Below are 26,870 nucleotides of genomic sequence, written 5' to 3' on the forward strand. Positions count from 1 at the left end.
TACTTGGGGTACCTGCTGCACATAACCTCCTCCTATCCTTAGGAGGTACCTACACCCAACCTATCTAGGTACCTCCAGATGTCATGTACATCTCACCATCCTGGGGTTTATCTTTCTCCATGGAGGAACCATCCAACCTGCCTCCTCCCTACTACTACATTCCCTACCGTCGCCGACAAGATTCACCCGACCTGTCCTCCGCCTCTGCACCGCTGCGATCTCGGCGATACGAATCAAGTTCGGCGGATCGCGAAACGACGCCTTGCCTCCGTGCGCTGCCTACAACTAGCTACCCGACAAGCTACCCAAGCTACCTTGGGAACGCATTGTATATACATACAGCGACAAATCAGAAACCAGGGTGGAGCCGATCACATATATCGCAGGGTTGGCACAAGATGTAACGGAGCTGGGCTGGGAACTCGGACGTTTCGATCACACACGCACGCACGCAGGCGCGCGCGCGCGCGGACACAATGCAGCGATCCCAACCGAGAGCCCCGGGCAGCTTCTCGCCTCTGCCCGGCTCTGTTTCTTCCACTGCCGCTGCCGCTGCCGCTTCCGCTGCCCCTTCGCGACCTCAGATCCGCAGGATAGAATCCTCCTCTAGCGACGATACCATCTCCCTACCCAAGACTAGAGGCCCCTCTACCTCTGGTGGCCTCGCCGGTGGCTCATCCCTTACCAGCAGCCCGCAAAACTTCTCCCGTCCCAACAGAACCAATAACGACCTTCCCTCCGCCAGAACCGCTTCGCCCCTGACTCTCCCGCCTGCGCGCGTCGGCCACGTCAGGAAGCACTCCCAAACTCAAGGCCTCTTCGAACCCACGCTGCCCTCCACGAGCACATCCAACCTCTCCCAAGTCGCCATGGCCCAGCCGCAGCCCGGCGCGCTTTCGGCCAGCCAGATAGCCGCCCAGGCCGCCATGCAGCACCAGCAGCACAGCCGCCACCGATCACAGACCGTTCCCTTCCCTGGGAGTGATGCCCACGATGCTGCCAAGAGGCCGGGCCCCAAACCTGGTCCCGGCCCCCGAAGCCCTCCCATGCTGAGCCTGACCGAGGCGAGTGGCCCGCGAGATAACGGCTTTGGCTCCCAGGGATATCATAACGGCCTGCTCGGCAGCCATGCCGCCGCCGCCGCCACCGCCGCCGCCAATGTTGTCTTCCCGAGATCTCCTCAAACCTCGCCAGGTTTGCCGCCGCCAGATCAGCCCGTACCGCCCCCTGTAGCGATACCAGAGAAGCCCGCAAAGGCAGAGAAGTCCAAGGTAAAGCTTTTCTCTCGGCCAAAGAAGATCGAGACCAAGGGCGACGCGAAGGATCGACCCCTTCCGAGTCCGGGAAAGATTGGTTCTGCTCTGGCCTCTCTACAACGCGCCAACTTTAGTACCACTAGTCTCGCCGATTCGCAGTCCTTCTACAGTTTGGGGAACTCGTCTGCCGTGACTATTCGACCTGGCGACGCGACCACGGGGGGGGAAGGTAAGGAGAAGGACAAGGAACGCAGGCACCACTTCCTATCTCGTCAGAAGCATAAGTTGAGCAGTAAAGACGACTACCACCTACTCCTGTCCTCTGCTGCTAGCAACTCGCGGCCTGTCGACCCGAGTGCGCCGTCGAGCCTGTACAGCTTCCACCTGCCGCCGAGTCCCGGCCCCAATAACAATTTCGGGAAAAGCGTGAGCGGCCTCGATTTGCGGCATGGGGGGCGCGCACTACGCGAGAAGAGGAAAGATGACGGCAACGAATTGTCTTTCGGCCCTGGTGCTGAATGGTCCGGGCCTGGCAGTCTCGGGTCCAACACACCCTCATATCTCCTCGACCCCCTCGACTTTGGTAAATATGGTCTTCATAACATGTCCCTTGACGATGCCTGGCCGTATCTGAGGGGGAAGCTCCTCGTCATATTCGAGGGGGAGGATCTGCGCCTGCCGGTAGAGGATTTCAACCGTGTTGTTGTCATGCATATCCAACACTGCATCCAGCGTCGGTCGGCCTATATCATCATCGACGACCTGCGGGATTTGCTGTCGACCGGCTTCTCCTCCCTCGACCACACGTTACGCAAGACTCCCGAGGATAGGCTGATCCCTGCGCTAGTCGAGCTGTGGATCTTTACGTTTACGAGCATTCTGCCTTACATCCAGGCCGTCTTCCTGCCTTTGGATTTGGAGTTTTCTGGCTCCGGGTCCCTCTTAACCCCCGAGAAGGCACGGGACTTCTGGGGAGGCGTAGTAGCTAGCTCTCCGGGGCCGAATCCCGAGCAGCCCCACGTATCCCCTGCTTCCGCCGTCCTAGACGTTCGGCGACTCGTCCTCATAGCCTACCGCGACCACTTGATCATACCCCGATACGAGAAGCTCAAGACCATCTTCTCCCGGCTGTCCCTCGAACATCTGCCGTCTTCCCTCGCCTCGCTCGCCTTGGCGTCGCCGCCGCTGCTGAACGAGAACGTGGCAGCCCTCTCGACGTCGCCGGTCGACGGGTTCTCCGGACGGCCGGGGACGGCCATGTCGCTGGACCCCAGCGTCGCCAGCTACAATTCCAACTCGACGACGGTCTTCGGCAACGACTCGAACCCGTCGCGGAGCCGCGCGATCAGCAACGTATCCTTTGGCAGCGGCGTGTCTGAGCCGGCCTCGGCGGGCGCCGGAAGTCTGCTCAGGCCCTTCACGCCGCAGACGAGGGACGGCGGCGGCGACCGGGGCGGCAGGGACGCGCTCGGCAGCTTGCGCGAGCAGAACGTCGAGGACAGCAAGCAGGTGACGGAGATGGTGGGCCGCATGCTCCAGTGCATGAGCGTGCTGGCCAGCGTCGACGCCGGCGCCAACGCGGTAGGGGCCGACGACGGGAGCAAGATGGTGGCGGAGCTGGGCCGGCTGCTCAAGCTGAACTGGTTGGGCAGGGGGCGGACGGGCAGGAACCGGAGGGGCATGGTGGGGGGAAGGGTCAAGAGGCACGAAAACAACAATTCTATCGGCCACCTGAGCCCGAGGGAGGGGATACACGAAGGCGTCGAGGTGGCTTCATGAGGGCTCGCAGTGTACGAGAGCGGTGCGGCTATACAGACAAACCTGAAGTGGTCTTTTGGGCATCTAGTCACAAACCGGGTTGGTATAGGATCTGTCACGGACATAGGTTACGAGGAAAACGCCGGCTAGGAGTTTTAAGGGGACTGTTGATTGCGAATATATCTCTATCTAACGATACGGAGTTTGACCACGCAACGGTTCATGTTACTCATCGCGAAACGCGATCGACGGTAGCTGATGGCCCGAGGGTGCGGTTGAAATATCTGCCAGGATACGGTTAGCCGAAACCCAACATCAAAGTATTGGCAGCAAGATGCTAGTGTGCGTTGAGAATGTTCTATCAGACATCCAAGGAAGGAAATGCCCTCATCTGCTTCGCAAAAGGCTCTGAGTGAAGCTCGAGTGGAAACTGCGAATGTGGTTGGAAATATCATCACGAAACAAACAAACGCGGCCAGAATCTCGACAGACCGAGGTGGCCAAGAAGGATTCCTGAAACGAGGAGAAATTTCGTAGACTGACCTTACTCTTGGAGAAGCCGTGTAGATGATTTGCCGGTCGCATATGCATACTTGGGGGTTGGGTTAGCTAGAGAACGACGTCCCCGGATTGGGAAAAAAACGAGGGCGAGCGGCCCTTCTGGATACCCCCATTCTATGATAGCAGAGGCCTCTGCGTCCAGTGCCCTCGCCATCGCTGGAGGGAGAGGGTTGAGTATCAGAGGCACAGAGCTCATAGGGAGGGGAAATCAGACAAAGTATACTGGCAAGTAACAGGCGCCGCCGATGTGGCATTGCCCGAACAGACTGAGCTTCTCTCATGGTCGATTCAGTTGGGAAAAGAAGACATGTTTATGTTGGTTGTCATCCTGATAATCCATCGGGGAGCGACACGACCCAGCGGTGCGTTTTCCCGCAGTTAGAAGGAAGTGAAGAGGAAGAAATTGAGACTAACCAAGGCATATCCAGCCATCGCGCTGCGAGCTGCTAGCTACGGCACGGCTGTTGAGCATCCCAATCCTGCGGGCGCGGCCTCGTCGACCATGTCGCCCGCAGCCGCGCGCCGGGGGGGGAGAGGGGGGGAGAGGGCAGAGAACAACGGAAGATACCATCGATTGGGATATTGGGAAGAAGAGGAAGAAGAAGCTCTGTTGCGGGTGACCAGGCAAGTTTTTGAAGCTACGAGGAAAAAATTTATTGTGGGGCCTATTGACATGTGGACCCGTGCAGGTAGCACCTACATGCGTACCTGATTACGAACGGGAGGTCATGTGACTCAACACATCTACACGTAGGTATGCGTACCTACCTTATGTACCTAGGTACCTAGAGGGGTACTGTAGCCTGTAGGTGGTAATACTATAGTAGTAGTCGCAAGTCTGTGGCTCGGCGTTTCACCCTCGGTCAGCGTACCGAATGATGGGTTAGGTACCTTAGGTACCTCCTAAGCGTCGCCACACTTTTCAGCCCCATCTCCCAGCATTCACACCTTCGCCGCCTCGCCTTGGGCTAGGAGGGAGGGAGGTACCTCGGGGTGCGCAGGCAGGTAGGTAGGTACACTTAGTTTGTACGTATCAAGGCCCCGTCCTCCTCCGCCTGGCTCCTCCGCCTGGCTGCTCGGCTTTCCCACCTCGCGCTCGCTGCCAGCCCACATCGCACCCTTTTTTTATTCTTCCCCTTACCTTTTTCTCTCCTCTCCCCCAATTAGTCTGGGCTGATACCTACGGACCACCCGCCACTTTTTCCCATCGGCGCCCTTCGCATTATTGTTTTGCCTTGCTGGGCTTACCGGGCTCGCAGCGGAAGGGTTCTTCGTCCTGCTGCTTATTAGGCCTGGCTTAGCACTCGGTACTGAGGTTGATCTTCCCAGAAATGACCGGCCGACGTTGTCGCGAGAGATCGACTCAACGCTGCTGAACATATTAACATACCTGCACACACACACACACAAGCACGCACACACCCAGACACATACAGCAGGCCTGCTTACCACGCCTGCTGGCCTACACACGGAACCCATTCCTGCACAACCCCCCGTCGCTGGCACATTCTGCACCCCGTCGCGCCCGCGACAACACGGACGCCCATCTCTACATCCGCAATAGGGACGCAACAGCCCATACGCGTACACCTCTCCCGTTCCTCTCGCTTCGGGCTGGCGCCATCTCGTATCCTGGTGATTGACCGAGCACCACCCTCAACCGTGCCTGAGCCGAGTTCGCTGCCGCCAAACGCACAAACATCGCCGTCCGCATCTCTAGGACCGGTACTGCTTTGCTCTCACAACACCAACGCCGAAGCCCACACCCAGGCCCAACACCGCCCGGCGCTGCCGACCCATTCCCCATATCGCAATCGCATCGTACACGTCCACCCTTGCCTGGCTCCTGAGCCATCCTGGCCACGGCAACGGCAACGTCACCACCCGGCCAATTGTTTCCGACGCGGAACGGACTTGCTACCGCTGGGGGAATGCTATTGAGGAGAGCGATCGGTCTCGCTTGAGTCTCGGCCGCGTATCTCCGTCCTCCACCGCCAGCCCCCCCCCTCCCCCCGACGAACTACCTCGACATAGCCTTCCACTTGACATATCCTCTCTATCGACTCGCCGGCCAAAGTCTACCGTGCTTACGCCTGGCGCGCGAGGGAGGGAGAAAAAAAAAAACAGATCCCCATCCCCGCACCCGATAAACTCTCTTGCCGTCTCGCATCTCCCTAGTCCCCATCTCTCTCTGTCTCTCTGGCTGGCTAGGCCTGCGCATGTCGCTTCAATTGCCTGCCATTTCTACCTCAAGTCGCCTCACGTAGCGTCGTGGCTACATATCCTTTCTACGTACCGACCCTCGAGGAAAGCGTCCCTATCGTCCCTTGTTGGTGGGTAGCTCGAGCCGCCTCGCGGCCGCGCCATTGGATACCTTCATCACCCCATCAGTGGTGACATCGCGTCAGGTCGCACTTGCACCAACCCACGAGTATCTAGCAAACCGCTTTCGTTAGACTCAGCCCAACGACGAGAAACCGGTGGTCCGTCGTGGTCCCCGACTTTTCCTGCTGCCAGTCAGGTCGGTTGGTCGATCACACCCAGACCGCCACCGCGGACGGACAGGCAGGAAGCGTATGAGATTGGGACGGCCTCTAGTCGTTAGGATCCACGCGGTGGATAGTCGGCATCAGCAGAAATGATGGCCAGTTTGGGACCAGGTGGTTTCCATCCCGGCATGCAGCAGCATCCCGGCGTCCACCCCGGTCACCCTATGGGTGCTCCGGGTATGGCTCACAACCCGAGTCAGCCGGGCGCCCAGCCGGGCATGCCTTCTCAGATGGGTGCCCATATGGCCGTGTCTGGCCCCGGCGGGCAGGTCAATCCGGCTGCCATGATGGGAGGCATGCCCCCCGGTGCTAACGGCCCGAACGCTCATGCCCTTCAGCATATGAATTCTCAGCAGATGTTTTCGCAGCCGCACGCTCAGCAGTACGCAAGTAAGACATGCTCACCCCACTTCCTCTCTCCCCAGACCTGTTGAATGTACGTGCTGACGCGGCTATGCTCCTACAGTGTCGCCCAACCCGCAAGTGATGGCGCAGATGCAGCATCAGCAGCGGATGCTCCACCAGCGACAAGTCCTATTGCAGCAGCAGATGTACGGTGGTATCCCAATGAACATGCAGGGCGTGAATATGGCTCAGTTCCAGGCCATGAGTCGCGCAGGCACGATGCAGCGAGTCGGTATGCCCCAGGCGCATCTCCCACAGGCGCATCTTGCGCAACAGGGACAGCATCACAACGCTCAACATGCCCAGGTGAATCAACCCCGCCGATTCCATCACTACTACTACATGGATACTAACCGCGTCCCGTAAAGCAAATCTTCGCGCAGCAGCTAGCGATGCAGCAGCATCAAGCCCACCAGCAAGCAAATAGCCAGATGCATCCGGGAGGCCAACCTGGCCATTCGGGACCGATGAGCCAGCAACATATGCAGAGCCTCCAGCAGGCGCAAATCGCGCAGTCGATGGCGCAGCAGGCCTCGCAAGGCCCCCAAGGCCAAGGACCCCAATCCCAACCCCAACCGCCAGGTCAGCCGCAACCGCAAGGGCAGCCGTCCCAACCGGGACAGCCGCAACCAGGACAGCCGCAACCGGGCCCGCAACCGGGTCCGCAACCTCAACCTAACCCCCAAGGGCCGCAGAGGGCACCGACCCCTGCCGGCGTGCAGCCCAACCAACCGCAGAATCAGGGACCTAACCCCGTCCAGGGCAACCAGCCGCAGCAACCTCAGGGGCAGGGCCAGTCGCTGAACGGTCAACAAGGCCAACCTCAGCAACCCACGGCGCAGATGCTTCAGGTTAGCCACAACCAACAGCAGCTGGCCAATAATCTCCACCAATTACAGCACAAGAATGATGGCATGAAAGGTCACTGTCTATTAAAGTTGCTCCAGTTCGGCGAGCATTTAAGTGGTTATCCTGTTAGTCCCAACATCACCCCTACCCAAGCCTTACCACTCGGTAGGCGGAACGCGATTGCTAATGTGTCGGCTGGGGTAGGGCTCGAGGTCAAAGGACGATTTAACATATTGGAACGGCTTTGTAACGCAATTCTTTTCACCCCGTGGTGTCTTTAGACTCTCCCTGTTCTATATCGGAAACGAGCCGGCGAACGAAGAGCACGCGGATAAGCAGTACGAGATAACGCAACCTGCCCTAGCCCGATATTTTCATACACATTTCGAGAGCGGTATTAGGAGGATCAACTTGACATTCGAGAAAGGCATCACCGACAGGCCTTTACCGAACGGTTGCCACTTCATCGAGAACCAGAAAGCGAGTCTCACCTACTGGTTCGACAACTCTCATGTAAGTAGTACGAGGCGGAAAGCCAAGCCACCGTCCAAGTGCCAGACGTCTGATACGCCTACGTTTAGGTCGTCGCAACGGGGAGTCTCCGGGCCCAGTTCGATAGCGACCAAAAGCTAGAGCTCCTAGAGTTTATCACACAGAGCCACGAGGAATACCACTCGCGGAAGATGGTCATCGAGGCGGCGAAGCCGGCCCACCTATGGGTTAAGCAGTGGCGCAAGGTAAATGGTCAAGACACGCGGTCGTCACCGGAGATGAGCAAGAAAGGGAAAAAGTCGCTGAAGTCGCCGGCATACGCACCTCCGGATATCGATCTACCTGTATCCGCAGTCAAGCAGAACATTGGCATTACGGAGGCTGTTTTCCAATTTCTAGAGGTATGTCGCGCCCCCATCCGCCTCACGTGTATCATCACTAACACGACACCCCAAGATCATCGAGGTCGTCGGACAAATGAATGTGAGTTATGAATGATCAAGGGCCACGATCTTTTCGAGATTTCGAGGCAGTGAACTAACCTATCGACTCGACCAGCCGTTGTTCAACTTCTACCACGCGCATCCCAACTTATCCCCCTATGGCGCGCTCGAACAATACGTCAGCCAGAATATCACGAACGGGCCACAACAACCAGGGGTGAATGGGCAGGCGCAAGCTAACGGTCCGCCAAACCCACGGACCCCTAATTTTAACCAGTTTCCCATGGGCGCTTCGCCGGCTGCCACGCATCTCCAACTTCCGAACTCGCCTCATCTAGGCAGTCCTGCTCAGGGACACATGCAGGCGCCGGGCATGCAGCTGCAGCAGAGCCAACAAGGAACTAGTTCCAGCGGACCCAGTGCTAACACGAGTCCCGCGAGCAATAAGCGGAGAAGGCCGTCGACGGTGAAGACGGAGGAGGAGAGCGGCGCACCTACGCCGGCAAGTATTGGGGGTCCTCAGGTCAACGGGGTCGTAACGATAGCCGGCAAGAAACCCCCGACGCCGCGACTGCAGAAGCGTCTAAAAGGCAACCCAGCGTGATGAATACCTACCCATCTCGGCCGCTGTCGGAGCGGCAGGTTTCCGAAGAAATAAAACACATCTCGCATACCGGCGTCGCTTCTGAATACGGAATTTTATACTGTTTTTCCATCTGCTCGGCTCTTTCGTATGCACTATTACATGGGCTGGACGTTCAGGGTTTGCATTATCATTTGGGGACTCGGAAGGGTTTCGAGACTTTTTTTTTTTAAAGCGATTCCCCCTACGATTGACGTTTCCGGCCGCGCAAGAATAATCACTTTAAGCTCCTCCATTTCAGTAATCAATTCACCACGCGGAGAGGATGAGAGAGGGGAGGGGGCCAAACCGGGCGGGGCGGGGCGGGGCGGAGCAAGAAAGGAAGCGGTGCAGAGTGAGAGAGACTGGGACAGAGGAAAGAGATAAGAGAAGTGGGTGGATGATCTGGCGTTGACTCTATGGAGGTTCCATTGGATCGGAGCCTTGACGCGCTTGTATTCGGATGCTACCGCTTTGGAGTTAATCCTCGGCGAATCGCAGGAGTTTCTAGTGTTCGCCTCGTGTATGATATTCCTCGCAACTGTTCGCGCAAGCGCTTTTGGCTTATGTGTGTGTGTGAGAGAGAGAGAGAGAGCTCTGCCTAGCTGGTTTTTATTTTCGATATTTGGTTATCCCCCCCTCCCCCCTCACCTTAGGAAAATACCTGTTGAGTTCGAGGTGTGGCGAGGGAGGCTGAAGTTAGACCCCAGTCGAGCGTGAGGGTTTCTGTCATATCATTTTTCTCTCTCGGTACGGTCCTCAGTTGGAGAGAGGCGGAAAGACGGGCGATCACGATATCCATTTTATTATTACCTCGGACCTACCCCCACCTGAAGTCGGCGCGCCAAATAGACATGCTCTTGCGCGTTGCTATGATGTGGGAAAGCAAGGACGAAAACAAAAAGTTGCACTGGGTTCTCGCCCTCGGGACAAAGCCGTCGGCGGCGCGGGACGCGTTTACCTACGGACGGCGTAGTGGCCGCGTGCCGTCGCCCCGTGCAACCCGGGCCTGCGGGACCTCGCCCGGCTCGGGATAGTTAAGGAAGCATTGCCTGCCTGCCTACCTTACTTACCGTTATCGTGCTTGTACTTCGGTCTCCGGCCGGTCTCTATAGTCTACGTTAAAATACCTGCACACTGCCTCCCTGCCTTCCCCCTCTCTCTCTTCTAACGAGAGAATATCGGGTTGATATGTGTATGCTGTGCGTACGTACGCCTGCTACAACCAATAAACATATAATAATATATACTCACGTCCCGGTCCGGAGGCGGAGAGGACCCGGGTTTTGTTCGACTACGTAGTTACCCCTCCCTCAGCTAAGTCGTACGCAGCTCGGCTTGCCCAAGAAACGAGATGATGAGTAATACCAAACACTTTTCATATCATCTCGAGGTAGATAGGAGCCATCTTTCCGCCTTGTGCGCGTGATTAGAAGCTAGGAACCAGTACTAGTAGAAGTACCGGTGGTGGAACTACTAAATGAACCGTAGCTAGCTACGTCGTCGCCGTCGTCACAGTTGTGAACGGTGTTGCTTGTGGAGATGAAGTGTTGTCTATTGATGCGGAACGCAACGGTACAAAACAAGAGTCCAGCTGCTATTTCCAACCCCGGGTTCCGGCCTATTTGGCTCCGACGGCAGCCGATACAGGTCGGCGTGGAAACTATCGACACGTCGGTTGTGACACGGGTTGAAGCATCAAATGGAATGTACGCAATGTCTCGACTAAATATCAAGTACAAATTTCCTGCGACGGAGTTCGCGGGTAGGGCAACTAGAGGGATGAAGAACCGTGCCTAGCCAGGCGTGTCTGTTACAATCGTAAGGTACACCTGGATATGTCACTCTGGAGCTTGACAACGTATGCATGACTTGGTGGGCAGATATTAAAGTGGCATTACGATGAGCCGCCCCAGCAGAGCATCTAACTTCATCCACCCCTGCGGGACCGGGAGCGATGAGACGGGGGGGGTGACGCATCTTGTGTCAATCACCAGCCATGCCTGCTTCTGCCTAGTCCATCGTCCGTCGCCACCAGCAGCCGTGTCGTTGTCGTCCAACCAGGATCAAACCAAAACGCCGTATGAGAGTGCGAAGAGGGGAAGATGGAAGGGACAGGCCTAAGCAGCCTCACCGAACGTGTTCTCGCCCGAATAAGTTATGTAGAGGAACCTGCACAGAGGTAGATTGTCAGCTGCTATGATGACGGAAAATATCGAGGGAGAGCGTAAGAGCGGGTCACATACCCATCTTCGTCCTTGTGCTCCTCGTAGATGCTGCTCATGAGCGCGGCAGTCGGTGGCAGGACCTCGTCTACGAAAATGAAGATAGCCTTTTCGGGAGACAACTTGATGCGCTTTCGGATCACGTAGACGAACTGGCCGACGGTGAGATCTGCGGGGACGAGGTACTTCTTCTTGTCGATGGTTGCTATGTCGGATTTCTCGACCTTCTCGCAGATGACCTGTGATGCATCCCGAAGTTAGAAAGTCGGAAATCCAGGAAAAGGCGGGGGAACGAGCGAGGCGGTGAGATAGGTGGGGTGTTGCTAGAAGCAGGCGGCCAGCAGGTCGGGAGAGACGCAGAGAGGATGCCGTCAACCATCGTAGGCACCGCCGGAAGAGAGAGTGTGTGGGGAAGCATTTTTAACAATGGTGAATGACGGCGGCAAATGACGACGGCGACAGCGACGCGGAGGTAAGTTGGGTTGAAGGAGTTGGGCGCACCTCCGCACGCTATTCGCAGACGCGATGATGGAGGGATATGGCAAGGGGCGATGGATAATTCATCGGCCGATAGAGAAGAGGGATGAGATACGTACGGGGATGCGGTCGGCGTACTTCTGGCGAATACGCTCAGCCTCGGCCTTGCGCTTCTCGAAGGGGTGCTCGTCCTTGAACTTGGATCGCATCTTGACGACAAACGGCTTGCGATTCCGGCTGGGGAGCAATAATAACGATGCGTGCTGTGCTGTGCAGGATAGATGAGTGTCGCGGATGCGAGGTGGTTGAGGTGGTTGAGGTGGTTGAGGTGGTCGAGGTGGTTGTGGGGTGACGAAGTGAGATGGAAAAGAGAGAAGACGAAGACGAGGATGGAGGGCGCAGGCAGAGGAGGAAAAGGCAGAGGAGATAAGGGAAACCAGGTGATGTCGACGGGCCGTTTGCTAGAGCCGTCCAGCCTCTACGGCAAGAAGGCACAGGTACAGGCACAGGCGGGTTCTACGTGGGGCGGCGGGGGGGGGAAGGGAAAGAGGGAGAAGCAGAAGAAGGCCGGGGAGAGGGTCAAGGCTGCCCTTTCACGGGGCCTTTTCTTAAAAAAAAAAAAAAGGAGCCAGCAGCAGAGGTACCTGTACTGGTCATGTTGTCACTTTCAGAGCTTTGCGACGTACCTCCTCGGGTGCCTAAGACGGGTACAGTACCTCCATCGGTACCTAACCTCCTGCGCAAGGCAACTTCCTGCGCAAGCCTCTACAGCAATTTCCTTCTGTGCCTCAGGTACTTACGCTCACACCCATCATCGCTTTCCCGCTTTTCCTGGCTGGGGGTGTCGCAGGTGATTTGGCGGAGGGAAGAGGCCTGCCAGGAGGGCAGTGGCTGCGATGACCAAATGGGCTGCTGACAAGAGTCACCGATCTCTACAGTAGGCGGCACGTACGCATGCGTATAATGCCTAATCTAGGTACCCAGGTACAATGCCTAGGTACCTCATCACATCAGTAGGACGAGGAGGTACCTAGGTACGATTTGCAAACCAACAGCACTAGAGGCAAATCCGTTCCGAGATATGACGAAATATGAGGTAGGTACCTAGGTATCTTGTGAGGTAGGTACCTAGGTAGATACATCATAAGCTTGCCTCCTGCCTACTAGGTTAGAGGTAACCCAGGGTACCTAGGGTACCTTAGGTACTTATGTATGTAACTACAAGTATTACAGGTACCTACCTATAGAATAGAAAGACGAGCATGCGGGGGGCATCCATTTGCCTTACCCGCTAAGCCCCTACCGGCGCTAGGTAGTATAGTAGGTAGTGGTGACCCTGTGTGTGTGTGCAGGTGGACAATGAGGAACGTGACTGAAGAGGGACTGCTCATTATTATTACCACCATCAGCAGCCATCTTGATTGCCTGAGGTACCTGGGTACCTAGAATGCAGAATGTGGTAGGTTAGGTACCTAGGTATTTCCATACCCAGATGACGAACACACTGCCCTGGCTGCCGTTCCATGCATGACTAAATGTCAGGACTTCTCCCGTGTCTGCCTGCCTACCTCCTTTATGTAATACTTCTATTCGATCGAATTCCAGACCACTTACATACGCCGCAAGAACTCCCTCAGCCTGTATACGGCCACGGGCGCTGGACTCGTTGCGCCGACCACCCGAGGTCTCCATACCCATGCCTAACCCGGATTACTTGCCAAAATTCCCGGGTATCTGCTCCCCCGGCCCGGGACTCGCACGGCTAGGTTAGTTAGGCAAGTCACATCCGAATGAATAGACAGACAATTTTGCGAAACAGGATTTGCCCGTGACCACGAGAAGCCCGTCCGCGTGTTACGCTCAGGTAGGTACCCGAAATAGAGGCTTGGAAAGGTGCAAGTCGCCCAGCACCGGAGAGCTGACTAACTACCTAGCGTTGGCAGTCTTCTTGATCGTCGGCGACGAGTCCCTATTGATTTTAACTTGCTCACCCGCCGCAACCCCCCACGGAACAATGCTATATCCATGTTGTGCCTCCTTACTTCCAACTCACTCCTCACTCCTCTCCCCTTTCCTCTCCTCAGCGAATCACGTCGCCCTCTTTGTCGATGCCCTCTCCCATCTCCAAGATGTCGCTCCCGCCTAGGATCCCGCTGCCTAGTGTGGTGGCCTTGCGGTACGCCACCCACACCTCGTGGAACTTGATGCTCTCGTCGCTGCTCGCCACCACGATGCAGCCCTCCTCCGCCGTCCGGCTCCGCGACCGATCCCTCGCCCGGCACGCCTCTCTCGGGCCTCCCGGGTACGGGATGGCATAGAGTGCGCGGTGTTCCCCCTCCCACGGCACGGCAGCCACCTGCCGGCAATCCGGCCAGCTGAAAACCGCGATGCGATACGGGTGGTCCGGATGCGCGTACCCGAACGTCGCCGCGATCTCCCGCCGGGTCGTGCTCCAGATCAGCGATGTCACCTGCGCCGCGACTGAGATCGTGGCGAGCGCGGCGCCCGACCGGGTGTGGTAGAAGTGAATGCATTTGTCGTTGGATCCGCCGCCGGTGGCAATCAGCCCCTGACGCCACGGGCAAAATGCGATGGCCTTCACGGCCGCGCCGTGACGCCACCGATGCTGCTCTGAACCAACCGGAAATTGGCGCTGGACCGGCAGGAACCCCAAGTCGTCGGCCCGGGTGCCTGGCGACGAGCCGCCGTTCCCCGGATTTATTGTGTACGGCAAAGCGGTAGGTTCGCCTCCGTCGCTACGGAAGTTGTTCGCGGATGGAGCCGGGGAGCCTGGGCTTGTCCTCGTGTCGATGATCCTGTCAACATTGAAGAGGCAACACAGATTATCGTTACTACCGGTAGCGAACTGCTCACCGCCAGGAGACCATGCCAGGCCGCATATCTGCTGAGAGTGAACCTTGATGCGCGCGAGCAAAGTCATAGTGCCACGCCAATTTTCTCGAGCCACTTCCTAGGTTGCGGGCCACTCGACCGAGTAGTAGTAGATATCACCCGCGTCGTCGCCTACAAGAAGGTCCTCCGTCTTGACTAGAACGCCGGGGTTGAGCTCACTACGGGAAGGCCGCAGCGCGACCGCGGGGCGCCAGGACAAGCAAGCTACAGGCGCTGGTTGATGGATTTTAAAGCGAGGACACACGCCCGAGAAGGAACTGGGGGGTCGGCCGTCCAAGAGCGACATCAGGAAGAGCATTCCGCTTGAGCGGCCAAACGCGAGTATCGATTTGTCTCCTTCGTCAGACGAGAAGGCGACGGAGGTCAGCCAGGATCCGTCCTGGAGCCCGGCATTTAACAACGTTACCCCCATAGGCTCCGACCACGCATAGAGTAAGTTGCCCAATCCGACGGCCAAGACATTGCGAGTGCGGGAGTAGGCCATGATAGAGCAGTAAAAATCGTCTCGAAGACCAGGCGCATCCAAGACTCTGGTCGACTGTTCAACATGAAGGAAGGAAAGCGGGCTAGGGGACCTCACATACTTGAATGGGGCATTGGGAAGAAGTCTCTCTTCTCTCCGAGTGTCTGCGGCCCCCGTCAGTCCCGTCGAAAGCTAGAGCGAAAGGTCCTAGGCGTACTGGACGTATGGCAGCCGTTGCTCCATCCACTCCCGGTCCAAATCGTTCTCGTCCCTTGCAATGGCAGCGGTATGGCGTTACGCTTGCAACGAGGGAACGTGGAATACTGGCCAAAGTCTAACATCCGTTGGATGCGGTTTATGTCCAGCGCCAAAGCCAATCGACCCTCGTGCCTTTCTTGCTCGTCCTCCGACCTGGGCTGCGCGTCCGCGAAGGAGGTGGTATAATAGCGGGCATTGCTGCCTGAGCGCATCCGCTGACCGCGGCCATCGTCAACACCGACCCCTCCGGGAGCTAAACCGCCAACGGACCACACGGCACCGTTGCTGACCTGTCGCCCCGAGGAGTCCGGACTCAGGATGGCGCCAGCTTGTCGCTCAACACCGTCAGACCTCGAGGCTCGCCGTGCGGGGATGAGTGCCGACCTCATGGACGCGAAGCAGAAGACATCGGAAGCAGAATCCTCAGTTCGATGCAAGCGTTCCGACGGCGATAACTCGTGGGCCTGCTTAGTGGCTCGGAAACGGTCTTGAAGAGGTACACGAGACGGCACGAACCGGTCAGGCGACGCAATAGGCATGCTGAAGAAAACAAGAAATAAAAAAAATGAAGGAATGAAGTCTACTCAGATGCCATAACTACGTAGGAGGAGGGAAGATGAAAACTATTAGGAGCGTACTGCCCATGCTTTATGGGAAGGGTGTGGAGGAGAGGGAATAAGGTGCTTACCAGGGCGTAAGGCCAATTCCTCCCCGCCCTAGATCGAGGTAGGAGGAGGGGAGGGAAGCGGTGGTGAGGAAAGGACATTCCAATAAAACTTCCCTATCGCCCAAAAGCAGTTGCGAGCACCTTGCCGTGGAAGCCCCTACGATGGGTCGCCGCGCCGCGACGAAGATGGGACACAGGACTGGCGGTTCGGTAGACGTGCTGCCATTCCCGGTGTAGAACCTGCCTGCTGGTCGCCGACGGCAGCGGTCCGTAAGTCTGAGATGAGGGCCGAACCCGGGCGGCGGCCCAGGTGCGGTTAGGTACGTGGAATTCACCTATAGCGGTTATGAGGTATTCGGAACAGGTAATATGCGCTAATGGGGGAGGAGATGGGAGGCGGGGTAGGTACCTAAGTACCTAATCTACCTCGCAATGGAACTCAGCCGGATTACGGGCTGCTACCTTAGGTACCTTAGGTACCTAACCACCTAACACGTACTGCCACTAGTAACCCTCCGCCGGTGCGCTTTCTTGCTTTCGGGGTGGCCTCGTGGTAAATGAACAGAGATCCATCTTACCCTGCCTCATCTTCCGGCTCGTGCTAGTCTGCCAAGTAGTATTTGTACGCGAATCCCAAGCACAATCCCCCACGGCCGATTCAACCGAGATAATGGCAAGTGTATGTCAGTCTGCTACCACTCAACCGCATTAAACAGAAAGAGCAAAGAGAAAACGCACGAGGGTAGACGTGGGTGTGTGTGGCTGATGGGTTGACGATATCGACAGCACGGCGTATCCCGCACTAGTCGATCCGCCCGAACCGAAGAGCACCGTCAGCGAGACTCCGACAGGATCAAGCAGTATCGCGAACTCGAGAACTCGGTCCGCGCCCAAGCAGCCTCCAACCGCTACGACGACGCCCTCTTCCAACTCACCTCCAAGCTGCTGCGCCTGAATCCCGAGTACTACACCATATGGAACGTCCGTCGCCGCTGTCTAATTTCTGGATCATTCTCCGGACGTTCGCGTGGATCGTCGCCCTCGAAGGCGTCGCCGAGTATTTCTCCGAGCGCCACTACGAGACCGTCTTCCGACGACTCCTCGCCCTCGTCCTCGGATGCGACCCGGCAAGGCCAGCTCTCCCCGACAGCTGGGAAGAATGGTACTACAGTTGATGGCGAGGCGGAAAGAAGAGGAGAAAGAGGAAGCGGGGAGGTAGAGGGGGAGGAGGAGGGGGGAGCGGACGCAGATGCCGATGCCGACGTGAGCGCTCTACAATCCGAACTCGCATTCACAGTCCCGCTCCTCCTCGAGTTTCCAAAGTGTTACTGGATCTGGAAGTATCGCAGGTGGCTGCTCGAGCAGGCCATCGTGAGACTTCCCCTGGCGGCTGCACGCAAGATATGGGATGCGGAGCTCGCTCTGGCATCCAAGATGCTAACCAGAGACCGGCGCAATTTCCACGCGTGGGACTACCGGAGATACGTAGTCGCCACGCTGGAAAGTGCTTCGCTGGGAGGGAAGAGCATGGCCGAGGACGAGTTTGCCTACACGGAACTCATGATACGTCACGACCTATCCAACTTTTCCGCCTGGCACAATCGGAGTCGGCTGATGCCCCGTCTGCTAGACGAACGTAATGCTGATGCCGCGGCAAGAGAGGCTTTCCTCAAGAAGGAGCTGTCTTTCATCCACGAAGCGCTCAATGTTGGTCCTGAAGATCAGAGTCTCTGGTACTACCACCAGTACCTGCTGTCCCAGATCACCGATCACGCGGGCACCACCATAGTACCGGCCCTGACCGCTGAGCAGAGGGCGGCTTACATAAACGAGGAAATTGATTACATTAAGGATCTTCTAGAGGATTACGACGATATAAAATGGATTTACGAAGCCCTACTCACATACACTGTAGCCCTCCGTGGTCTTGGGCAGCGCGGAAATGAGGGTGCCCAAGTCGACGATCCCCACGGATGGCTGGCGAAGGTTCGACAACTGGACCCGGTGCGAGAGGGGAGGTGGGTCGACGTAGGGAAACAATTAGACCCAGATCGACATTAAAGTCACAAGTTACTTTTGTCACCGCTCCGCCCCCTATAGAGCCAGCGTCCCGTTGCACTTCCCCACGACTAAACTGGCGTTTTCCCCGACGAGCCCGTCGAAGTACGCGAGGAGCGTCTCAGCGGGCACCATGTCCATCAGACCGAGACTCGGGCTCGAGGACTTCAGCGGCTGCCCGCCGAATAATACCCTGACGAAGAACTCGCCTTGGCTCCTTCGGCTGGGTTGTGCCCTCCTAGCCCTGACACTGGGGCTACCGCATGGCCCCGGACCCGTCGCGTTCCCTTTTCTCTCGTACATTTCGAAGACGATCTCGCTACCCATGCCGGGCCACTATGAGCAACTTGTGTCAGCGATTTCACGCCTAGAAGTCGATGGTGGGAAATGGTTTATATGCCTTAGTGGTTCGGTACTCTCTGGGCATACACAAAGAGGTGGTGGGCACCTCGTGACGACGAGGGGGTTGACGAGCGTCGATTGTTTTCGTACGGGGCACTTAGAGCTACATAAACAGACTTACCACCATAATGTCAATTTGTAATATGCTCAAAAGACGACTAACGGAACCGTCGTGCGCGAGATTGTGCAGGTAAATGGGCGCCTCCTTGCCTGCTATTACGCCTCGCAAGTGCTCGGTCAGCTCAGCAACCCAGATGCCATACGTGGTAGAAGAAGCCGCCAGCGAGGTGGGCGCATCACGATAGATCTGGGAATACTCCCACTGGCCTAGACGATAGACCGTATCGGCTGTTGCCTGATCGATACACGCAGTCGAATTTGTGCCGTTCTCCAGCTTACAGGGCAGCGGCTTCGCGTGGCATTGCCGCGCGGAGAGGTTGTCGAAATAATGGTCGAAGCTCTCGTGGAAGCCGGAATCATTCGGAGGCACGCCGGAGAGGCTGTCCAGGTGGCCGAACAGGTCGGCGGCCGCATCTAGGTGGTTCTGCCAGTCGGCGTTGGAAGAAGATTTGATGGTGTTGAAGAGTCGGCTTCCCACGCTGCAGCTGTACTGGGGCTCGAGGCTGTCCACGTTGGCTGCCTGGATCATCAGCGGGACGGACTCGGTCGTCTGCCACATGCCGCTGACCAGCATGCCGGCAACCTGGCTCGTGATCACGTTCTGGGTGACGCGATACGCGACCTTGGCCCTCCAGTCCTCGCCCCTGCCGGGGAGGAACCCGAGCAAGTCGTGGTAGACCTCGTAGAGATCCCGACCGTGGACCCAAGAGTCGTCAAGCCCCCCGGAGGTGATCTGAGGAAACTGGCAGGACCCGATCCAGCCCGAGGGGGTGAAGGGGTTGACCGATGAGATGTAGCCCTTCCAGAACCCTTCGACGGGTTGCTTGGCATCGCCGTCGAAAGGCCGCCCGTAATAATAGAGCCCCTGATCGTCGCAGTTCCAGCGATAAGGTTCAACGGGGAAGGCATTGCTCGCATACGGAGTTCGTTTGTGGTGCCTTTGAATCTGATACATCGAGCTCAGCCCACCATACCCGGACTACTAAATACCTACCCACTAAAACAGAGACCTCTAAAAGGGGAGAGAGAAAAGCAGAAGGGAGGGGGCGGAACTGACTACTTCGACGTATTTGAGCTCGTACTCGGCTGGCGGCTTAACGTACTCCGACCTCCGGACGTGAGGCATGTTGCACCAATTGTACGTGCCGTACTGCTCGTCCGGGGTGTCTGACGTGTTGAAGATGAACCCGTAGACACCCTGCCCGTTGAGGGCGGCAGTTAGGTTGTTGATGGACGTGCCGCTCGGGGGATACCATCCCAAGTCAATGTTCTGGGCGGCGGCGGCGGCGGCGGCGGCGGTGAGGGACGACGCCAGAAGCGAAGATGGCCATCTATTATTCATCGGCGGCAACCCCATATTGGCGGCAGCCGCGTCAACTCGTCCGCGTAAGGAGACGGAATACAACACGGAAGCGAATGCGCAGCAGGCAGCGGCGACGAGAACAACCACTTGTCGTTGCTCGCAAAGCGGCATACCTCGCCTATTTATACAGGGTACCTATATCTATACCCCCCAGCAGAAGACGTAGATTTTCTCTATTCGATCTATTTGTTTATGCGTGCGCCGATATGCAACGCATACAAGGGTCGCGACATCACGCACGATTCGATTAGGCTAGGTGGCGAGCGTTTCGATCTGGGAATCTAGGTATGAAGCTAGGGTGAGTATGCGCGTGGGCACGCGTCGTCGGATTCGACCAATGCGGAGCGATGATGAGGCTCGGTCCAAGGCTAGGCCGTCATTCTGGAGTGGAATCCGAGTAGCATCCTGAGGCTTGGGGATCGTCTTAGCGAGCGTGGGTATCTCCAGACTAATATTGCGTCGTCGTGTTGCGTTTTGGTGGTTGCCGTACAGAGATGAATGTGGCTTGGCACACACGTTCTCGGGGCGCACGCAATGACTGGCTGGTGCGATCGCTGGGATGAGAGGAGAGGGTGATTCAGCTCCGGTACCAACCGAATTCATTCCATACCAGGCATCCCGACTGCGCGATGATTCCGCCTGCTTTTTGATCCCCTCGGGAAATTCCGAGCACCGCACCTAGGTGAATATTCATCGTCTTACTCTAGTCTACCTAGGTATATACAGTGTCTACCTCTGCGCAATTCAAGCATCCTTCGTTCGTCCCTCTGTCCGTCTGTCTTGTGGCTAGACTCTCTTGTTCGGACTTTTAGGGCACTAGCGTGTACAAAAGTCTTGCGGACTATGCTGTCCACGGTTCCGGTAGTTAGGTAGATACGGCAGAGAGGCCGGTGGGTTCCGGCAAGGTGAGTTGAACCGGGCCTCCAGCAGCTAGAAATACTTCTGGGTCTGCGCGAACTGCATACCCGCCGCAAAATGGAAGAGCTTAGCCGCGACGATCGTTCGCTCCGCCTTGGAATATTCGACCAGGCGGTCGTAGAGCTCCGACAACGGCACGACTACGCGCTGGATGTACTCGCCGTCCTCGAGACGCTGTTCCGGCTCCTCGTCGCGCTCCCCGAGCTGCACTTCGACCATCGCCATCTGCATGTTGGCGTTGGACAGGCCGGGGTCTGCCGCCTGCACAGGACTCATGCTCAATAGCCGGCAGTCGTATCCTGTCTCCTCCTTGAATTCGCGCACCGCCGCTTGCTCCGCTGTCTCCTCGGCATCGATCAGGCCGGCCGGCCATTCGACCGTGTAGGCGTCGAGCGGCGGTCGGTACTGGATGACGAGCATGGTCGAGGCCGGGCGCGACGGATGCAGGAGGATGTTCCCCATGGCCACGGCGTCCACGCCAGCCTTGCCTCGGGTCTTGCGCGTCGCCACCTCCCACGTGCGCGCCTTGCCGGCCTGGTCGATGTAGTCGACCCTATTGAGCGTCACCCATTTTGCCTGCTCGACGGGCAGCTCGGACACCTTCGTGATGACCGGCTCCTGGATCTTCTTGTTCGACATGGTGGTTCAATGAGCCTGGCTGGGCCTACTCGGCGTGATAGGATGGCGAGTCGGAAAGGGCCTGCACGTCATGACCTGGCCAAGCCGAGAACGAGATGGCCGTGACTGATCCACAGCTCAGTTGTCCGGGTAAAAGAACAAGCCGTCCAGTCTAGGTCACCGAGTTCCAATCAGACCGCTAGGAAGAGTCTAGCATCTGATGGTGCGGTGTTATGTAGAGATGGGCTTTCTGTCACAGAAACCCGAAGATAGTGAGTAGTGTTGGGTAGATGCAGTGTTCGTTCACCTACCTGCCCGCCCCCCCATGACGACACCTTCCTAATTCACTCCCGCCTTTATCAGGGTTACACAGCAAGCTTTCTTATTAAGCATCCTTCTTATCGCGGGAACGTACCTACCTGGGTACCTGCCAGGGGCGTCGCGTAGCCGTAATCACCCCAGGCGGGCGGGATTCAGACCTCTATAGGGCTCTCTGATTTCTTCGACGATGCCTGTACCCGTTTCCAACCCGAGAGACGTAGACGACTCGACGTTACGACGAGGAGAGGCGGGACTGGTGCCTTATCTGACCTCGTGGCCGATCCTTCCCCTGAGTAAACGCAACGTCTTGGCATGCGAATGCTACCCATGCGTGGGGATACCTAGCATTCGCTTTCTCTACCCGATCGGTGTCTATAAGGCCGCGGGCCAACGTAACATCTTACCATTCCGTCGTGGATTCTAGGCATTCCGTGACCCTGTTTGACGACACTGGTGGAAAGAATCTCGTACCTATCATGAATTCCCTCCGCATGGGGGACGGAGCGGCAAAAGAAAAGACGACCGATCTCGGCTCAATCCGACACGCGATGACTATAAAGATGATCACGCTCATTCACTATGAGGGAGCCGACTATACTGGCTCCTCGTATGCCCTAAGCTTAAGCTGCGAATGGTAGCATGCGATCCTTGCTCTTCTCTTTGGCTCTCCCCTTCGCCGGGGGTACTGAAGCTCTGAGCCTCCCGGTCGACAACGCCACCAATGTAGCTCCGATTACGAGGAGCTACCTACGTTATTGAATATGCCCCCGTAGGTTATCACCGACGTGAAGACACGCCTTGCTCCATATCTCACCAGGGCAAGCTAACTGTTAGTATCATAGGCAAAACTCGAAGGGGTAGGCTTAGGTATATCAGCTCAGGGCATCCGAGTTGTGAAATCTTTCGACAGCCCCATCTTTCCCGGTGCCGCGGTAAAGACAGACTCGTATATCATCGACTTTCTTAAGGCCGGCGGTACCGTTACGGCCGACTTTTCCGTTAACCCAGAAAGCCCGGTCGGCTACGCGGACCCTGATGGTAGTAAGTCCAACACATTTACGCAGTGGGGCCCGTCTTATAACCTAGATATCAAGCCTGATATCGCCGTACCTGGTGGTAATGTCTCTGGTACATATCTCGACGGAGAATACGGGATTATGAGCGGGACATCCATGGCTGCACCCTATGTGGCTGGTGTAGCGGCTTTATACCTATATTGGCGCTCTCGGCGGTCGCCATGTGTACGGTGAAGACTTCGCTCATGTCCTGCGTAAAAGGATCATCGCCAGCGGGGCAGCATTGTCGTAGTTTGATGGCGCCAATACTGACTACCGCCTCGGGGCTAGTGTTGCGCAAGTCGGGAATGGGTCAGTCAACGGGCTCAACTTGTCAACTACAGCACGGCCGTCGACTACGAATAATTTGTCTTGAATGACACAGCGCACTTCCAAGCGTCTCACCCCGTAAACGTGAGGAACAATGGCGCCCGCGATGCCGACTACCACTTCCCAGCCAAGAGCGCTGGCGGCGCAGAGATCCTTGGTTGGCTCCTTGCCGCGAGCGGATACACCAAGAGACTGAAAGACATTTGGAGGGTTGGTGCCAATAGACCTCCCTGTCGAGGTTGACCTACCTGAAGATTTCACACTCAAACCGAGAGAGAGCAAAACTGTTTCGTAAGTGTACAATGACCATCTATTCCTGAGGCTTTGGGGTGACTCGCGCTGATAGAACTACAAATCTAGCGTCAACTTCGTCAACCCCCAGGACCTCGGTTGGAACCCATCTGGGTTTCCTCTATAGAGCGGAAAGGTTGTCCTCTCTTCTAGCGTCGGAGAGCAGGTCTCGTTTCCTCATGTGGGTAGGAGTCGTATGCGAAAGTCGTGGGTCTCCGACGCCAACTAGTGTCTCGTAGGGCTTAGGGTAGGCATAAAATCAGAGCTTAGTTCTATATATTATCCTGGATATCCGTTCTCGAAGTCTTCTGTTTATTTTACGGATATCTCCGAGAAGTCCTAGTATGGTAGCCGGACATCGGCGGTATCGTGAATATGTATTTACAGGTATCTCTTGTATAGGAGGTATGTATATACGCCGTTCTTGATGGGTGGCTGAAGAACTCGCGACAGGAGGTTGGCTGGATCCTGGTCATTTCCCTCCTGCCTGCGTTGGGGGTCGGGACACGTGTACCTGGGGTTAGGAGGTACCTACCTGGCCCTGTAGGCCACGACAGATTACGCGAGGTACCTACTATACGGCGGCCCGTCGGGGGCGCTTAGAGACCATAGTGCTAGGCGTAATGTACCCGGCCCCATCGATGCAAGGGCCCGCCGGAAGTACCCAAGCACCTGAGTACTTTCTTTGCAGGCGGTGCCGTCATGCGGCATCCGGGAAAGAGAGGAGAGGGTACCTGACCGTACCTATAACATCATAGCATCACCTCCAAATAACGCCTGCTGTCTGTCTGTCTAGCTGCTTACCCTGGAAAATCAGCTTCTCTTCTACCCGTCTACCTCTGCCTAACCGACCTGGTTCAACGTGCGATCAGATTCCTCTCCATCTGCCGGAGTCAAGCACAGGGGGCGGGGGGCAGTTCAAGCATCTGATTCTCGAGTTGGTTCTTCGGAGTTCTTCGGAATGAAGGCGATTATTGCCGTCCCCGCGACCCTCGCGCTCGTCTATCGAGCTTACGCTCACAAATCTCTGACGCCACTTGGCATCGTCGCGGCCGCCCTGACCGCTGCGGCGCATGCCGTCCACCCTTGGAACTTGCCCTTCGTCCTCCTCTGCGTCTTCTTCCTCGCCGGAACCCGGGTGACCAAAATCAAGGCCGATGTCAAGGCCGGCCTGACCTTGAACTCCCAGGGCAGCTCTGGCGCCGAGGGCCCGAGGACTCATGTGCAGGTGCTCGCCAACTCGCTCGCAGCCTCTCTCCTATCCCTCCTGCACGCCTACCAGCTGCGCCTGCGGCGCGACGCCGCCGTTTCGCGCGGAGAATCCTCGGAGGGCTCCTCCTGCTATCAATGGGGCGGCGACCTTCTCGTCGTCGGAATCATCGCCAACTACGCCGCTGTCTGTGCTGACACCTTCTCCTCCGAGCTCGGTATCTTGTCGAGCAGCCCTCCGAGGCTGATCACCTCTCTTTCGCTGAGAAAGGTGCCGAGGGGGACGAATGGGGGCGTCACGCTTTGGGGGTTGGTCGCCGGCCTTCTCGGCTCTGTGATAATTGTGACAGCTTCTCTGGTTTTCCTTCCGCTCTGCGGCGAGGATACCCAGGGAAAATTCAGCGGTGGCGGTAGCTGGACCCTCAGCCGGAAGGCCACGCTAGCATTAGGTCTGACCCTCTGGGGAGCGCTCGGTAGCCTTTTGGACAGCTTCCTAGGAGGTTGGTTCCAGCGGAGCGTACGGGACGTGCGGTCTGGGAAGATCGTCGAGGGGGATGGCGGTGTTCGCGTCATCGCATCCGGCGATGTTGATCCTTTCACCCACGAGCGTCCCGAGAAGACGATAGCCGTCATTACAGACCAGATCCTCCACAGAGGAGGTAGCCCTGTCAGGAAGCGGTCCACTCCCGCCGCCGAGGTGAAAACCTCACCGGCTGGCGATCCGTACGATCCGAAGGACAAGCACCGCAGCTCCCACTTTGGCGATATGAAGCCTACGCGGGTAGCCGAGAGCGGATTGGACTTGTTGGACAATAATCAGGTCAATTTCCTCATGGCATTTATTATAAGTGTCAGCGCCATGGTTGCGGCGGGTTGGTACTGGGGGCTACCCCTTAGAAGTATCTTCAGGCCATGAGAGTCAGGATAGGTTACCAGTAATGGGCGAAGGGCGGTCCGCCGTAGGGCTAGGCATTCGCTCCTAAGAATGAACGACCCCTTTCCCATGGTTACCTTCTCCTCTAGGCCGCCGTAGGGATATGGTCAATCGATCTTGTACTGGTATAGGTGATATTTCGCATGGCTTGGGATGATGGGACACCGGACGGCTTTTTGTAGGTAGGCAGGATACCGGCTCGGCAACGTGCTACGTACATGCACAATGAACTCGAGTACGCTGGTCTACCTCCTCGCGTCACATCACATGGCAACTATGTATTTGGTTTACAAGCCTCCGGTGCGCTTTGACTCCTAGGTGATGGGGTTACGGACGAGAGTGTTGCGTAACTCCGCGTCAAAGGGCACCCGGGAACACGGATGGTGTTCTCGGATGGTGTTCGTAAATTTCGCATGTGAGGTGAGGTACCAACCTGAGGTCTCCCCTTGTTGTCGGCTCTAGGAGGCCCCATGCGCCATCAGACAAGATGCCTACAATAATCGGCATGGTGGGTGTTGTCTAGGTAGGTAGGTTGCTACATGAGTAGCATATATGTACGCATGTAAATTCTTGGTTCCATCCGCCGTGACGCATACGCAATACCCGCCTCGTCGCATACCCGTGCTGGCTCCTTGATCGTCGTCTAGATCAAGTCAACGGAGATACTACGTAGTGTACCTACCTATCTAGAGGTACGCGATTGAAGCGTTCACATCCCGAATGCCTTCGACCCCCCAAGATGTTGTCGGTGGATATCTTTCTGGCTGCGACTTCGCGAGCCGAGCCGAGCCAGCATCGCAGTTGGTTGCACTCATAAATTCTGAGAGCAAGATGGAAAGGTTACGGTACCTAGATAAATACCTAATAGCACCCCTACCTCTTTACCGTGCTAGGCACCTCCCAAGCTCCCAATCGAAAGCTAAGGAAAGAAGAGGAAGAAAAGGGGGGAGAAAAGGGGGAAGAAAAGGGGGAAGAAAAGGGGGAAGAAAAGGGGGAAGAAAAGGGGGAAGAAAAAGAAAAGAGACAGAACTCTCCCGGCGAACTACGCGACGGTTATTATATAATAATGAGCTGACGCATCTCGCCCCCGGCTCACTCTTTTCACTCTTCTCTCGATCTGGTGGGGAAGATAATGGCGGCTTTGCCCTTTCGCTTCGTCTTCGTGCAACCCGCACCACCATCCGAATCCGAATAACGCGAGTGTCTATACGAACATCTCGGATTTTAGCTGGCAGTACGCCTCGTCTGCATACGGGGACGGTTGGCCTGCCGGCACTTTTCGTCCTCCCGTAGCGCCAGTCCCAGCGGATTCC

General features: G+C 56.9%; 10 protein-coding genes across 10 annotated transcripts; 5 read left to right on the plus strand and 5 right to left on the minus strand.

Annotated features, from left to right (window-relative positions):
- On the plus strand, nt 1-3,298 carry GGS23DRAFT_443555 (HbrB-like protein). The gene has a single exon (XM_051513947.1). It carries the CDS (start codon nt 477-479, stop codon nt 3,033-3,035), a length of 2,559 nt encoding a protein of 852 aa, XP_051367250.1. The 5' UTR covers nt 1-476; the 3' UTR covers nt 3,036-3,298.
- On the minus strand, nt 3,160-4,266 carry GGS23DRAFT_589736 (uncharacterized protein; the record flags this gene model as incomplete). Its single annotated transcript, XM_051517647.1, has 2 exons — nt 3,558-4,266; nt 3,160-3,298 (listed from the first exon to the last, which is right to left on the minus strand). A coding segment is annotated over exon 1 (233 nt), but the record flags the coding sequence as incomplete, so codon positions are not given.
- Nucleotides 4,267-6,763: 2,497 nt separating this feature from the next.
- Nucleotides 6,764-8,917, plus strand: GGS23DRAFT_608155 (LIM-domain binding protein-domain-containing protein; the record flags this gene model as incomplete). The annotated part of the gene is made up of 6 exons (XM_051520163.1): nt 6,764-6,835; nt 6,898-7,503; nt 7,583-7,891; nt 7,960-8,271; nt 8,327-8,353; nt 8,429-8,917. The coding sequence occupies 6 exons, from the start codon at nt 6,764-6,766 to the stop codon at nt 8,915-8,917; spliced, it is 1,815 nt and encodes a 604-aa protein (XP_051367252.1).
- A 2,138-nt stretch (nt 8,918-11,055) lies between these two features.
- On the minus strand, nt 11,056-11,846 carry GGS23DRAFT_608156 (microtubule-associated protein; the record flags this gene model as incomplete). Its single annotated transcript, XM_051520164.1, has 3 exons — nt 11,056-11,107; nt 11,182-11,399; nt 11,757-11,846. The coding sequence occupies 3 exons, from the start codon at nt 11,844-11,846 to the stop codon at nt 11,056-11,058; spliced, it is 360 nt and encodes a 119-aa protein (XP_051367253.1).
- Nucleotides 11,847-13,717: 1,871 nt separating this feature from the next.
- On the minus strand, nt 13,718-15,810 carry GGS23DRAFT_608157 (WD40 repeat-like protein; the record flags this gene model as incomplete). Its single annotated transcript, XM_051520165.1, has 4 exons — nt 13,718-14,608; nt 14,666-15,080; nt 15,135-15,177; nt 15,231-15,810. The coding sequence occupies 4 exons, from the start codon at nt 15,808-15,810 to the stop codon at nt 13,718-13,720; spliced, it is 1,929 nt and encodes a 642-aa protein (XP_051367254.1).
- Nucleotides 15,811-16,506: 696 nt separating this feature from the next.
- On the plus strand, nt 16,507-18,512 carry GGS23DRAFT_589757 (protein prenylyltransferase). The gene is made up of 2 exons (XM_051517648.1): nt 16,507-16,617; nt 16,725-18,512. Exons 1-2 carry the CDS (start codon nt 16,609-16,611, stop codon nt 17,997-17,999), a joined length of 1,284 nt encoding a protein of 427 aa, XP_051367255.1. The 5' UTR covers nt 16,507-16,608; the 3' UTR covers nt 18,000-18,512.
- On the minus strand, nt 18,016-20,401 carry GGS23DRAFT_443800 (phosphoglycerate mutase-like protein). The gene is made up of 3 exons (XM_051513949.1): nt 19,576-20,401; nt 18,520-19,464; nt 18,016-18,332 (listed from the first exon to the last, which is right to left on the minus strand). The coding sequence occupies exons 1-3, from the start codon at nt 19,990-19,992 to the stop codon at nt 18,033-18,035; spliced, it is 1,662 nt and encodes a 553-aa protein (XP_051367256.1). The 5' UTR covers nt 19,993-20,401; the 3' UTR covers nt 18,016-18,032.
- GGS23DRAFT_444054 (NUDIX hydrolase domain-like protein) lies at nt 20,402-21,818 on the minus strand. The gene is made up of 2 exons (XM_051513950.1): nt 21,729-21,818; nt 20,402-21,667 (listed from the first exon to the last, which is right to left on the minus strand). The coding sequence occupies exon 2, from the start codon at nt 21,436-21,438 to the stop codon at nt 20,812-20,814; it is 627 nt and encodes a 208-aa protein (XP_051367257.1). The 5' UTR covers nt 21,439-21,667; nt 21,729-21,818; the 3' UTR covers nt 20,402-20,811.
- Nucleotides 21,819-22,286: 468 nt separating this feature from the next.
- GGS23DRAFT_601374 (uncharacterized protein) lies at nt 22,287-23,541 on the plus strand (the record flags this gene model as incomplete). Its single annotated transcript, XM_051519194.1, has 4 exons — nt 22,287-22,345; nt 22,649-22,779; nt 23,179-23,333; nt 23,470-23,541. 4 exons carry the CDS (start codon nt 22,287-22,289, stop codon nt 23,539-23,541), a joined length of 417 nt encoding a protein of 138 aa, XP_051367258.1.
- Nucleotides 23,542-24,106: 565 nt separating this feature from the next.
- GGS23DRAFT_589767 (integral membrane protein DUF92-domain-containing protein) lies at nt 24,107-26,120 on the plus strand. Its single transcript, XM_051517649.1, has one exon. The coding sequence runs from the start codon at nt 24,376-24,378 to the stop codon at nt 25,537-25,539; it is 1,164 nt and encodes a 387-aa protein (XP_051367259.1). The 5' UTR covers nt 24,107-24,375; the 3' UTR covers nt 25,540-26,120.
- Nucleotides 26,121-26,870: the final 750 nt, after the last annotated feature.

The sequence above is a fragment of the Durotheca rogersii genome (genome assembly GCF_024521655.1).
Source record: "Durotheca rogersii strain YMJ 92031201 chromosome Unknown GGS23scaffold_54, whole genome shotgun sequence".
NCBI lineage: Eukaryota > Fungi > Ascomycota > Sordariomycetes > Xylariales > Xylariaceae > Durotheca > Durotheca rogersii.